Raw genomic sequence first — 14,737 nt, 5'->3', positions numbered from 1 at the left:
AATTCAGTTCTGGCAGCTCTTCAATAAAAATTAGTGAATGTGAGTAACTTTTTAAAAAATATTTCATAGATTCTATTGATATTACAATACAAAGAATGTGGTTTACAGTTTTCCTCACGTTGCTGTTTTTCATTTCTGCAATCATGCATTTGCTTTTGGAGACTGAAGTCAGGGAGCAGCTTATTCCCTGAAGGCATGTATACACAGATTGTCAAGAAAATTAAGCTTAATTAGCAAAAGATCTGAGTTTAAAGCTCCTTAAGTCCTTATAAGGACTTTCGTTCAGAAATAATTTGGCTGTGATACTGAAGAGGATTAATCTTACATGAATTGTTTAGTGGTGTGCTTGGCAGTTTTAGGTTTCAGTTGGACTCAAGCTTAAAGTTCTTTTCTGACCTAAATGATTCTATAGCTCTGTTCTCTTCTGTACTTTTTAGGGCAGCATATCTCTACAGGAATTGTGGAAGTGTGTAATGGGAAAAAATAGTGTACCCATTATATTAGCAATTTCAATAAAATAACATCTAAATATTCACAGGAGTTGATAAACCCGCACTTAAATTACCTATGATACTATTACCATTGGTAATAGTAATTTTCTATCACCTAAAGCACTACAAATATTTTAATATTTGAAGTTTCAGTAGTCAAGATAAAAATCTTATTAATTGCATGACATTTAGGCACACAAACAGTATGATAATCTCTGAATTTTCAAACATACCATTTGGCATAAGATTTCATTTAAACCAACCAACAGAAGTAGTTAAAAACCTCAAAGGTTTTAACATATTTTAAAATATTTGAGATCCAAAAGTAATGATATCATTACTTTTGTGTAAGTGATAATCAATAATTTCAGCAAGAATGTGTTTATAAGTATCACACAAAATTAGTTTAAGTGTTGCTCATTTTTAAAAATTCTGTTATCTGTTTCATATTTTAAGCCTGCTTATTTGTGCTGTGTGTTTTGTCACATTAAATATTCCTTTTTCCATTAAAACATTTTGACTGACGTAGCTGAGTTCGAAGTTTAAATTCTGCTCATGCATCCTTATTAGCAAAGCTATAAAATTAAAATTTCAAGAAAAGTTTAACTATGTGCAGAAGAAGGGCCTTGAAATTGCTCAGTAAAATGGTATTGCTGCATGAACAAAATAGGTTTTGGTTAAAAAAAAAAAACACAAAAAGAAAAACATTATGCATCCTAATTCTGCAAGATTGAGTATTTCAGTCGCATAATATCCTCTTTCTCATGAACAAATGCTGTTTAAAGGTACACTATTTTAATATCAGAATTTAGGAATGCAATGTAGAGTCTAGCATCTGTTTTTTAATTGTCTACTTTGGAGAAGTTTGATTTTTCTTTTTTAATATCATGCTACTTTTAGCTGTGAGAATTAGAATTAGAATGTAAGACTTAAATGTTTTTCTCTTCCAATTTTTTCATAGTAGTGATTGTAGCATTTTTCCGCTAAAATTATTTCTCAGGTAAGCTATAAAATAGGAAATTTGTCATTAAGGTATATATATTTTTTTAATGAAAAATGATTACATACATCTTTATTACAATTCTCTCACCAGTAATGAGCTGTTGATACCTCTGAAGCAGGCAGGGAGGTATTCCTTTCACTGTCATATTCAGATTGATCCAAAATTGTCTAAAAAGCAAGTGTGTATTCACTTCTGCTGGTCTTGAAAGCCATTGACACTTCTATAATGACAATCTCGAGGTTGTAGAGACCATATTATATTTGAGTATGTATCTATCTGAAATAGTCTCTTCAAACTTGTAAGACACAAAGGTTTTCTTCACTGAGCATGTTGTGCCTGAGAAAAAGAATTAACCTGTCAAGTAGGTCAGACATTTAAAATGAAGGAATGTGACAGTGAAAAAGTCAAATGATGGTTGAGTTATTGTATATTGAATATAATGATAGAGTATTACTAGTATGAAGAAAAGAAGGAATAAGGGAATGATAATTCTCCTGTGATGGTAAAGGACAAAATCGCCTTGAAAACCCTATTAATTTGGGTGGACAGGAATACTAGGAATTCAGTTTAGTTTTTGATTCCAGCCATGCAATGCCAACGTTTTTTTCCCTCGGAAAGCACAAATGCTTTCTGCTCCATTCATCATTGTATCATTGAGGTAGATAATAGAATCTTACCTAAATTCCCTCTTACCTAATTTGAAGCCACATTTTTTAGGCATTTTTAAAGGAGCACTGGCCACTTTCATGCATTGATACTTTAGTGCAAATTTGTGTGTTTTAGTCTGTAAGTAATAATAATGGCAAAAGAATCTCCAGTATTGTCATCTTCTCATAAGAAAAAGGTAGTTGAGAAAGAAAGCTTGGGGTTTTCTTAAGTGGAAATATTTTCTACTTGTCTTTTAAGTCTTCTTAGTTGTTTACTGTCATAGAACATACTCATTGTTGAATTGCCCAGCAGGTGTATTTTATGTCATAGACATAGACCACATTACTGCCTGCATGATTTAAAGGCTGAAATATCTAGTATGAGTAGCTTTATGAAGGTGAGGAAATTTACATTTGCTGAAAGCTTCCACTTCATGTAATTTATACAGGAAAAATTGAGAAATTGGTTATGAGCTTTTTTTCAGCACATAGACTTCATGCTGGAGCAGTATGTATGAAATGAGAATAGATAGAGCTTGTAAAAGGTGTCTACTTAATCAACACAGTATCAATCACTATACGCTCTGCTCCGTAATAGACAAAAAAGTTTATCAGAATTTCAGTGGGAATACAGCAAGTACCTACATCGTGATACCTATGGTAGTATTATAATAATAGAAATATTATTGTCCTAGATTCTGTAGATGTACCCTGCAGGTATTCCTCAGAGGTGAAAGTTCTTGATGTTATGCTTGTTTTGCAGAATTTTTGGGAATTGTATGGAGTTTATCTTTAGCTTTTGTTTGGAGCCTGTTAAAAACTTAAAGAACAAAACTCAGTTTCTGTGGAAGGGTACCTACATTAGAAGTCTTTTTCTTTTCCTTTTCTTCTTTTCTCCTCACCCCATGCTACCACCTCTCCTTCTACCCACCTGCCCTAAATACATTGACTTAATAATTAACTACTGAAGTGGACCAATTATATGATCTCAGTTGGATGCTTTTACCTAATCAAATCCTTAGTGACTTAAATCACTGATGAGGATAATTTTTCCTCTCTTACAGGGAAAGTAAATTTAATTAAAGTGTCAATATTTCCTAATGCAATTATTTTTCTAGAGTATAACAGAGATTATTTCGGGCAGCTTAAAAAACAAGCAGTACTTGGAGGTTATTATCACTGAAGTGATAGTGGAGAAGTCTGTATTTTTTTTTTTTTTTCATCCATAACACATAAAACTTGTAAAAGGGTTTGCTTTTGAAGGACACATGAATGAATAACAGTAGTAGTAAGTCAGTTTAGTCAGTGCATAACTGATAATTATATTGTTTTGTGACTCCCAAGTTTTGTTGTTTAGAATATCCAATCTGTTATTGATAACTGTGCAGGTGAGACTACAGTATAAATACTCTATTTTCCAGAGAGTTTTTATTATTTGTTTACTTTGAAAGCCTTATACTCTGGAGTTGTTAATTGAATTAATTTGAATCTAAGCACAAACATGCTCTCACTTCCTTCCTTATTTTTTTTATGGCTAAATGAGTTGATATTTTACCTTGGTATCTTACACTCCATGTATTTAAGAGGAGGAGAAGGACCTACGCTCTTATTGTAGGTAGTATGGCACCTTGAGTGAGAATGTCTGAAATTTATGTAGCAAGTGAGTGCCTGAATCACAACTTTGCTCAAGCTGAATTCTGTGAATATTTCTGGTATATTTTCTTTTTGTAAAATATATAGTAATCATATCTTTCATGACTAGCTTGCACATACTCTGCAACTTCCAAAAAAAAAAAAAAGCTTTTTCAACAGTTATGTATGTGAATGAATTTCAGATTATTTCTTTCTCTCATATTTGTCTTAATAGCTAAGAAATCTTTCAAGCTTGGACCTACGTCATATCACAGAACTGGACAATGAAACCGTGATGGAAATAGTAAAGAGATGCAAAAACCTTAATTCTCTCAATCTGTGTCTGAACTGGATCATTAATGACAGGTAACTTCATTAGAGTATCCAAAAGCAGTTTAATGCAAATTTAACTGATTCTGTTAGTTGAGAATAATTCCTCGTGGCTTGGGGGTTGGAGGAGATTGATTAAAGCAAACAGTGTTTGCTGAGTGCTTGTTCCTGCTTATTTTGGGTAAATTTTTGAGACACCTATTTTGCAGAGTGTTTGCCTATTTCTACAACGGACAACAGTTTAGTTATGACCAGATGGCAGCACTAATTTATTTAATACATATTTCAGGAGAATGTTCTCTGTACAAAGAGTGATTTAAATGTTCAATTGCTATTGACGTGACTCATTCAGTAGGTGTCCAGGATTTAGATAAATTTATATGCACTTAAACAATGAAGCATACATTTGACTATATAAGTAAAAATGAACTGCTTGTGAATTAAATAGTGGAATTCCTGTATTTTTGGAAAGCAACAAGGTTGTTTGGCCGGTTTTGGGGTTTTTTTTGCAAAGAACTCCAGAATCAAAATGGAAGAATGACTGGGTTATTTACCTAGACTTTTCCTTTTGACCAGAATACCTCCTATCCTGCTGTATTCCAGACTTTTCATCAACTAATGTATTTCAACACCAAGTATGTGGAAAAAATTAAGTATCGTTATATCACAGATCAGATGAAAAATGAGAATTTTAAAAGTGAACATTTTCTTTTAAAAGAAAATGTTGAGCAAAGTCAGTGCCTGAGGGTACACAGGAAAGAATATTTTTAATTACTTCTTCTACCAGACTATTTAATTATTACTGCTGCTTTAAACAAAAGGAAAAAGACACTTTTAACAGAAAGGGGTTCTAAAACAGTTTCATATAAACCAGAATAATGTGTTCTAGCAATTGTAGTTCTTTCCCATGGTTACTTTTTAGTTTTTTTAATAAGATTTCAAGGTTTTCAGAAGTGATTAAGGGTGTACTGATGTGTAGGTGAGTTCAGACTTTGGTGAAAGTGTAGTATTCTAAAAGTAATAAAATTGCATTGTATTCAATTGGAAGTACCAGTAATTTAGCCATAACTTCTTTTAGCCCTTAAGACAGTTTTTTAGATTTGTTGGTTTAGGTTAGACCTTTGATGAAACTTCATTGGTTTTGAAAGCATTTAGTTGCCTCATTTTTCTGTCTGTAGAGCCTTATTTTCACATGTAGAATGAGGTTACTGGAAATATCGAGGATAAGCTGGGAAAAATAATAATAATAATTCTAATTATAAAACAGGCAGTTTTCAGGTTTTAATTAAAGTACTTAGAAACATATATCCATCTGCTTGAATGTTTTGAGTACAGCAGTGGGCTAAGTTTGCTCTGAACTACTGTCAAACTGTTCTTGAAAATTCATTATTAGAATTACTGTAAGTATATTTTTTAATTCTACGCATATTACTCTAAAACTTCACACTGAGTATGAATTACAAGAAATGTGAATCTTAACAAGAAAAGGAAGCCCTTTCAAGCAGTGACAGATAATCTACTTATGTATGTAACTTTTAGTTGTTTATTTTTGTTTCTTAAAGTTTTCCATTTAATGTTTTTCTGATTGTATTTGTTAATACTTAATATAAATTTACAATCTTTAATTGTTATCTCATAGTTTAAGAAAAAAAGAGAATTTAGAAAATAATTAATGCCTGTAAATTTTAAGCAGTAATTTGACAATTCAGATATTTTTCTTATTCTAAAAGTGGCATGAAACTCCAAATACTAGTCTGAACTGAACAAAGTTGTTTGCTTTACTCCTCCTAAAAGCTCAATTGAGAATAATGGAAAATTATATAAGAACCTGGTGCAACTACATGACTTTATTTGAAATAAACACCAGTTTCGTGGAGTATTGAGTGTACTCAGTTTGAGAATACAAGTGAGCTTTTAAAAGCTCACAGGACTGTTCAGGTGCTTGGGATAAAATGCACATTAGTTTAAATTAAGTAAATTAATTAATTATTTAAGCTCAACCCTTTTTTTTTTTTTTTTTTTAAATTTTGGTGTCATTGAGTGGCTTCTAGTCTGGAGAAGGAATGTTAGAGGAGATTCTGTCTCTTGATACCTTTCAAGTGCATATGAGATACTAGAGTCTAATGTTTTTCCTGATTCCTGGTTTTAAAATAAAGATTGGTTCCACCTCTCCCCCACTCCCCACCCATTTATCAAACAGGTTTACTTGTGAGATCAAATTACATAGGACTTGTATTCCAGACCTTTTCAAACTTAATATGACAGTGTTCTGCTCACTTTAGATAACTGAGGACTGAGACTTCTTCAAAGCCTTGGAAAACTGTTTTACTCCATTTCTTTGTGCATAGTATTGAGTGTGAAAGAAAACTAGAAGGCTTTTAAAATACCAGTATAACTTACAAGAGCTAAGTAGCTCTTAAAGGTGGTTGATTATGACTTGGTAGAAATAAGTCACTGGTTTTAAAACTTTCTTTTAGATTTCATGATTGTTTGTAGAAATCCATTAAACTTCTTTCCATAAGCAAGAGTATAACTAAAATACTTACGGTCCTTTCTTGCTTGACATGGTATTAGAGTTAATCCTGTGATCATTACATTTCTTCTTAAATAACTTAAATTTTCACAGTATAAGACCTCTACTTGGTATTCACTTGCTATGATTTTTGTTGCTGTGGTTCTTATGCATATGCAAGAATTTATGAGGACCATTATTTCTGTGTTTTGATTAGAGATCTTTTTTGTTTTGGATATAAGCATCTAAAAAGCTTATGTGGGGCAGTAAAAAAAATAATTTACCTAAGCCAAAAAAATATCTTCAGTTGAGATACTCTTGACATTAGTTTTAAAATGAAGGAAAAAGATGTCTCATCTGATGATTTGTAAAAATGTTTCTAAAAGTTGTGAGTTAAACGAGATCATAAAATGCCTCTCAAAGTAATCTAACATAATGAATTCTTCTCTAAGTTTTACAGCTGACTCAAAAGCTTCATATGCTGTTTTTCAGATCAGTTATGTTTGTTATAGAAACAATCCTACTTCTTTCAAATATGAACAAAACCAAGCTTGCAAATTATTTTCATATGTATCATGAGTAGATTACGTCAAGTCTTTTCAATTGGAAAGGATTGAGTTCTTTGTACATAGTGAAGCTTGCTTTCTGTAACCTTATCACCTTGAAGTTGTTCTTATGGTCACTGCCCTTGTTCTTTTGAATTTCAGTTGATGAAGTAAAAATAGAACAGCTAGAAATAAATCTTGTGGGGGAATCAGGAAATGTAGCATGATGTGCTGGCAAAGTTTTCAGGGATATATGGGTTTTTTAATAGTTTGAGGAACATCTGCTATTCATTATATCCATAATGATCAGGAAGCAAACAGCAGACAGTCTCTAACTTTATTTTGTGAATCTCATCACTGTGGCCTGAGAGTTGCAATTCACTTCAATATCTGTGTTACATAATTTCACTTAGGGACAGACATTTAAAAGCTATGCAGAGACTGTGAAATCTTAAGAGTGGTTCTGCTTGCTTCAGTCATCATCTTATTAAAATATTTCCTTTTATTTGTATAGAGGATGTTTTCCAGCCCCTACTGTGTCTATGTTTCTTCTTAGAAAGAAGGGAATAATGCAGATAAGGCAAGGAACTTTATTTACTGGTACAGTGAGACTTTTTTTTGCCATGGCACTGTCAGTCATCCAGGATAAGATGCCACCTGCAATTCAAAATTATCAATTACTTTTGCAGTCAAAGGACAATATTTTCCCAAACATTTAAGAACTTTGGTTCTTCCTCTGTAGGTTGTGCCACATGTTCTTGTAATAATATCTCAAGAGACCTGTATTTTTTAATGTAATTTATTGCATACATTGTGAGTGACTTAGATAGCAGCTGCAAAGATTTGCAGAACATCTGGATGTTGCTGAGACCAAGTTATGATTGTGACTTGGAGGATGAGATGCAATATCTCCATGGCACAGTAAAAAAGTGAGAATTTTGCTTACCATCATTGGACTTCTAACTGGTGATGGGGGGGAAAGAGGGGCATTATTGTGCACCTCCTTGAGCTGTTAGCACAGGTGGAAAACCTGAATGTAGTCTTGTTATTCCATTTCTGAGAAAATGGCTCTTTCTTCTTTTGTGTTTCCATGAAAATCCACTATGGATAAATCAGACTAGGCCGTGTAATGGGACAGTCTAACTACCCTGTAATGATTGAGATTTGTTGGTGAGGATTATAGTTGGAGTCCAGGACAGAGGAATTTGAAAATATAGACATTTCATGAGGAGAGTAGTTAGGAAGTCAATATACAAAAAAAATTCAGTGGAAACGTGGAAACAGACCATAAACCTGAAAATCAAACTATACTGCTTCAGAGTCAGGAGAAGGGAGAATTAACCTTCAGAGAGTTTCCATTTACTTTATTTGACTAGGTCATTAATGCACTGCCAGTTTCTCACATCTGGGTATCATAGTTGTTGGCAGAGTGTTGAAAATGCAGGCGAACCCAATGGGAAGAAATTATGATGTCTGACTCAGTTCAGAAAGCTGAATTATTTCTTTATTATAATTATGCTAAAATACATTCATATACTATATAAAGGAAGATACTAAAACTACATACTACTTTCTTTCACTCTATCTCTAACACAACTCGTGACCCTGTTCTCGAGAGTCCAGCCCCAGGTGGGTTGGATTGGCCATCAGGCTCAAACAATCCTCACCAGAAATCAATCAAGCACTCACTCCAGGTAAACAATTCTCCAAATACATTCCACATGAAAAAAACAAGGAGCAGAAATAGAAATTGTTTTCTCTTTCATTTCTCTCTGTGCACCTCTATGAAAAATCCTGAGAGAGGGAGAAATGTGCTGCCACATATCACCCTTTCCGTATAAATTTAAAAAATAAAATAAATTTTTAAAAAACCCTGCATTTGCAGTTCTTCTGCGGCGCCTTTGCAAAAGAAAGCAAACACATCTGAAGAGGTTCCCTTATCAATTTGCTAATTATTAGTCAGAAGCAAAATCAAATTCTGATGTGGAATGCTCAAAGAAATTCCTTACCTGCAAAAACATCTATGAAATCTCTAAAAAAAACTTACAATAGAAAAACCCAAACAACAATGAAAAGAATGCTCAAATTTCAAAGTCCAAACAGCTGAGTCTCAGAAGTGTCCATTGACTGGAGATGTTGATTTTGACATCCTTATAAAGTCCTTCTCAATCCTGAAACAGAACAACTGAAGAAAATTCAAACAACAGTGAACAAACCCATAAAAAAAAAAACCAAGCCACCAAATGTGACATCATATAATTATCAAACACCAAAACACTTTTCCGGTGCAAAAAACCATCACCAAATTCAAAAACTCAGAAAATCTCTGAAATGCCATGGCCAAAGCTCTGAAACCAACAACTTTCTTTCTGTTTTGTTGTTTTTTTTTTTTTTTTGTTTTTTTTTTTTTGTTTTTTTTTTTTTTTTTTTTTAGTTTTTCAACCACCTCTATTTAACTAATCTTAAATCTAATTTCAGTGAATTTTTCTTTCTTCTTGAAATATTGGAATCAGAATGGCGAGCACGCAGCAGGCTTTAAGACCCTGTGGAGCTGGTGGCCCAGGTCCGTGTGGGCAGAACACAGATCCCAGAGCCGGCCCGGGGGGACACAGGGGACCAGAGCCGGGGGGCTGGACCGAGGAGTCCAGACCCGGTGACAGGCGAGGGGGGGGCTCTGGGGGCAAGGAAACCAAGCCCGACCGGCGAGGCGAAGCCTTCATCTTCACAGCCCGCCCCTCAAACGAGAGCACGACACAAGAGCTGCCCCAGGGCTCGGCGGAGAAGGTGTTTTCCCCATAGAATTGTCGATTCCCAGGATCTGCGGCACGGTTGGGCTGGCACGGAGCTCCACCAGCATCCCCATCTCCTCCGGCCGCAAGACAGCGGCAGCATCCCCAGAACTCGTCCCGCCGCCCCCCAGACGTGAGCGGAAGGCGAGAATGCCCCACCCAAGCAAGAGCAGGACCAAGCAAAACGCTTTTCCCCAGAAAGGCACTAAACTTTCTAACTTTCACTCCGGCGGCAGGCTCAGAGAGCTGCCGGGCAGCGCCGGGACGCAGGCGGGGCCGCCGAGCTGAGGGGGCGGGCGGCGCAGGGGCGCTGCTCTCCGGGCGGCGGGGCCGCTGGGCGCTTCCCCATCACTGCTCGAAGGCTCCGGGCCAGCGGGCGGGGCTGGAGCCGCCTCTGTCGCTGGCAGAGGGTGGGCCCCGAGCCGAAGCCGGGGAAGGATTTGACCAAGCAGCGAGCGGAGGCGGTGTCTCCGCTGCCGCCGGAGCGGGCTCAGGCTGGCGCTCAGCAGCGGGTGTTCCTCTCAGCTCCGCATGGAGCAGAGGAGGGGCGCGGCTGCAGCCGGCGAGGGAGGCGATGACTCCGCCGAGGCCGAGGGAGGATGGGGGGCTCACGCTCTGCAAGAGGTGGAGGGGGTGGGAAAAGCTCCTCTCGCGCAAAAGCAGAAGAAAACTTCTGAGCCCCGGACAAAGGCTCTGCCCCACATCCTCGAACAAGCTGATCCCTGTCCGGCCATGACGGGGGGGGCTGAAGGACTCCCCCCCGCCCTCTGCAGATGTGCTCACTGGGATCCATCTCCGGACTATCCGAAAAAAGCTTTAAAAAACCTATCATGTACCGAGCTGCTCGGAAATCTCTCAGGACGCATCGCTTGACAACGAAATACAGGGATTTCCAAACCTCTGGATTCAGGGTGTGAAAACCAGATTCCTGAAAAAAACACGACTGTCTGCAAATTCGAGAAACTCCAACAAATCATCGGCGGACGCAGACTCCATGGCTCTGAGCTAAATCTCTCCAGACAGCATATATACGGTGATCCAGACAATAAAAACCAGTGTCCAAGTCATCAGACATGTCTTCCCAAAGATAAAGACCACCCCAGGTCAGGGCAGTGTTATAATCAGAAAATCAGTACCTTTTCAAAGGCAGGCAGAGGCGTCCGACTACGGCAAACTGCTCGGGGCTGCACCTGGTCCTGTAGAGAGGGTTCCCGCAGTGGATGACATCTGCCGATCCCTCGCAGGGATTTCGGACATGCCTCTTCAAGAGGGGCTCACCTCCTTTCCCGTGTTAGATCACAGCTGTGGACCGGTCAGACTGATCCAGGTCCTGGTAATTCACCTACGTCACTGGGTCACCACTTGTAAATGCAGGCGAACCCAATGGGAAGAAATGATGACGTCTGACTCAATTCAGAAGGCTGAATGATTTCTTTATTATAACTATGCTAAAATACATTAATATACTATATAAAGGAAGATACTAAAACCACATACTACTTTCTCTAACTCTGTATCGCTAACACAACTCGTGACCCTCTCTGAGAGTCCAACCCCAGGTGGATTGGATTGGCCATCAGGCTCAAGCAATCCAATCCAACCAGAATCCAATCAAGCACTCACTCCAGGTAAACAATTCTCAAAACATATTCCACATGAGAAAAACAAGGAGCAGAAATAGAAGTTGTTTTCTCTTTCTTCTCTCTGTGCTCCTCTATGAAAAATCCTGAGTGAGGGAGAAATGTGCTGCCATAACAGCACAACAGGTTTCCATGCTGTTACTTAGTAAATTGTTAATGTGGTCTTCCATACATTAGAGAAGTGTCCAAAATTGTATGTTGACTGCCTGCCATGAGTTCATGTAGCATTGGGAGCATCTAATGAGACCTGGATTTGTTGTAGGTAGAAGATACAGTGTTGAAGATTATCTCAGCAGATTAGCTCACTGTGTTTAGTCCCAGAGCTGCTGGTATATGTGAATGCCTCAACATTTCACTAGCAGACTTGAGCATTACAATAGTAGCCTGGTTTTTACAGTGTATTTTTAATAAAATGCAAGGTTTGTGAGCACTAGGATTATTTTCTGGAAAAATAAAAGAAAAAGTTTTTTTCTCCTGAAATTAAAATTCTCTGCATATTGATGTGGAAATTATTTTAATGAAATTGCTTCTAAAGAAATAATTCAAGGCTTTCATATTGCCTATTTTTTTCCTAATCAAAAATGTCCATTTGAACTTTGATGACTACAATGCTAATATAGCATCTTATTCATCACCTTAGATGTGACTGAAGTTGCAATGTACTTCAGGAGCATTGATACTTATTCATACAATATCATATAATCTGGACTTGTGGATATAGTAAAGTCTTCCTTTTATACAATATTTGTCATGAATCACTCTAGGTGAATGCTAGCATTTCTTTATTCTAATTTAATTTCATCTATTCTGAATTATCTGAGAGATCTCCTTAGAGTATTCTGCATATTTATCAGATGTTTAGTCAGCTACATTAAAAAATTGAACTCAATAAAAACTGAAATAATGTAACACAAATCAATTTTACTTTTAAAATTACTTGCTCTTTTGAATGTCATACTTTTTTAATTAAATTTAGAAGAAATTTTGCTTTACCCTGCAGATGTTTTGTGAAATGATTTGAGACTGACTGCCAAGTTTATTTTAAAACTCAATACAAAGCATAGAAGTTGGACAAAGAATACGCCTAAGCATGGCAAATTTTTTTAATTACCTTTAAGTTTTGGGTGTTGTATTTTTTTTTTTAATTGTTATTAAAAAAAATTAAAACACCCCTTTTCTGTGTCCAGAGTAGTAGGATAAAGTGAAATGAGACACCCACAGAGGAGTAGAATAGGAGAAGAAAGGAGCAACAGAGAAAAGTACTGTGGACTGACTGCGACCCACATACCACATTACCCTCTGCAAAAAGAGAGAAGGGAGTTGGGAGTACTTTGCACAGCAAAAATGGCAGCTGAGGTGTTTTTAAATTTGTTCCTATTTCTCATTATCCTGCTCTGTCTAATTGGCAACTAGATCAGTTTCTCCAAACCAAGTCTGTTTTGCATAGGTGGCAAGTGATTTCCTACTCCTTATCTTGACCTACAGGCCTGTTTCATCTTATTTTATTCCCCAGTCCTGCTGAGGAGGGGGGTTGAGAAGCAGCTGGGTACCCACCTGGCAGGCATTTAAGGTATCCTTGCCACTCCATCCCACACTTCCACACTCTCCTGCACAAACTACTCCACTGTATGTCCTACCCATGGCCTGCAGTTCTTTAAGGGCTGCTCCATTGTGGGCTTTTTCTATGGGTACAGTTCATAAAGAACAGGTTGCTCCAAGCATGGATCCCCCGCAACTCAGTTTCTATGATTTTGTAAATACTGATGTAGCATTTATGCTTCAGTGTTTCCTTTGGTAGACTTGGGCTTTGTCACTTATACCTTATTTCAGTGATGTGATATCTTATAATTTAGTTTTGCTCTTGTTGTGCAGTACTGTAGAGAATGGCACCTTTCAAAATCATGAGTGCAGGATGAACTTCCTCCAGAATGAGGCAGTAGCTGTATATTTGTGCTATTCTGGGTATCTTTGTTTTAAATGTTTTCTTACTCTTCTTACTCGTCAGTGCAGTGGAAAAAGAATGTGGGGTATGGTTCCATACATCTCAGCAGTTACCCCAGAAATCACTAACCTTACCAGTGTTAGTCATCCTTTCAGCTTCTATAACATCCCTGAACCCACATTATAAAGGCTTCTGGGAACTGTTTCTTCAGCATCGTTATCAAATAAATTAATTTTTACAAACATTTAATTAGAGTGATCATACTATCTGCAGAGTTTAACCAATGATAAAAATCACAATGCATTTCATATAATTAAGTGTAAATTTCCATTTATTAGCTTTAGCCTGCTAATTCTGCTTATCTCTCTAACTAAGATAAAACTGGTATTAAAAATAGGCTTTTTAGAGACCATTTTTTGGTGGAAATTGATGTTATCAGAGAGAATAAAACTTTCAAGCTCCTGTCATGATTTGGCATGCTTTTGTCTGTCTTAACATACATGAAAAATGGGGAAAATAGTCCACTGCTGTCACACTGCTGAAATGTATGATAAATGGCGGTCTGTAAATAGTGAAAATATGAGGAAGGTGATTAAGTCTGACAATTCTTATGTAAAAACTTGAGATGATAAATATCTCCTGTGATTAGTTGGTAATTTAGTGCAAGGGACTAGCATCAGCCTAAACAATTTTATCAGTTGTGGCATAAAAAAATTCTGTGAGATAGATATGCACTTGATAAAACAAAGGAGAAATTTCTTAAACTTAGTTGCTAATAATTAAAAATGGCAGACTTGACACAAAATGTGGCTTGATGATTTTCTGTATGACATTCCTTACAGAAATTAAGAAAGTGCAGTGCTCCCTGAAGGCATGGAAATGACAGTGGATTATAAATCTGATTCCTCAGTGCATCATGAAAAGGGAAAGGTTTTGTGTATCATTTCTGTACAGATAAAATACTTCTAGTGTTATAATTTAAAGCAGTACAGAAAATTTAAAAAAATCCAACCTGCCATGGCTCAGAAAAGAAGATGTAGTCTTCATTGCAATTACTGCTATATTCTGAGGTTGCAACCTATAATTCACCATGCAGTCAGAATAGACACAGTACTTGAAAAGATGTGAGAAAAAGGAATGGGTGTCCCAGTGATTTACTGCACTGACTGTATTGTTTAGAGCCTGTCAGTATATCCAGTATAAATA

At 36.6% G+C, this 14,737-nt stretch overlaps 1 protein-coding gene across 1 annotated transcript in view; it reads left to right on the top strand.

The window, feature by feature from the left end:
- The window catches only part of FBXL17 (F-box and leucine rich repeat protein 17), a 274,548-nt gene that overhangs the window by 89,809 nt on the left and 170,002 nt on the right, over positions 1-14,737 (top strand). The window contains exon 6 of the mRNA XM_021524805.2: positions 4,009-4,139. Within this exon, the coding sequence (XP_021380480.2) occupies positions 4,009-4,139 (131 nt within the window). The remainder of the gene's footprint in view (positions 1-4,008; positions 4,140-14,737) is intronic.

The sequence above is a fragment of the Lonchura striata genome, chromosome Z (assembly GCF_046129695.1).
Source record: "Lonchura striata isolate bLonStr1 chromosome Z, bLonStr1.mat, whole genome shotgun sequence".
Classification (NCBI taxonomy): Eukaryota; Metazoa; Chordata; class Aves; order Passeriformes; family Estrildidae; genus Lonchura; species Lonchura striata.
Note: the sequence above shows the minus strand (reverse complement) of the source record. Positions and strands in the feature narration are given on the sequence as shown.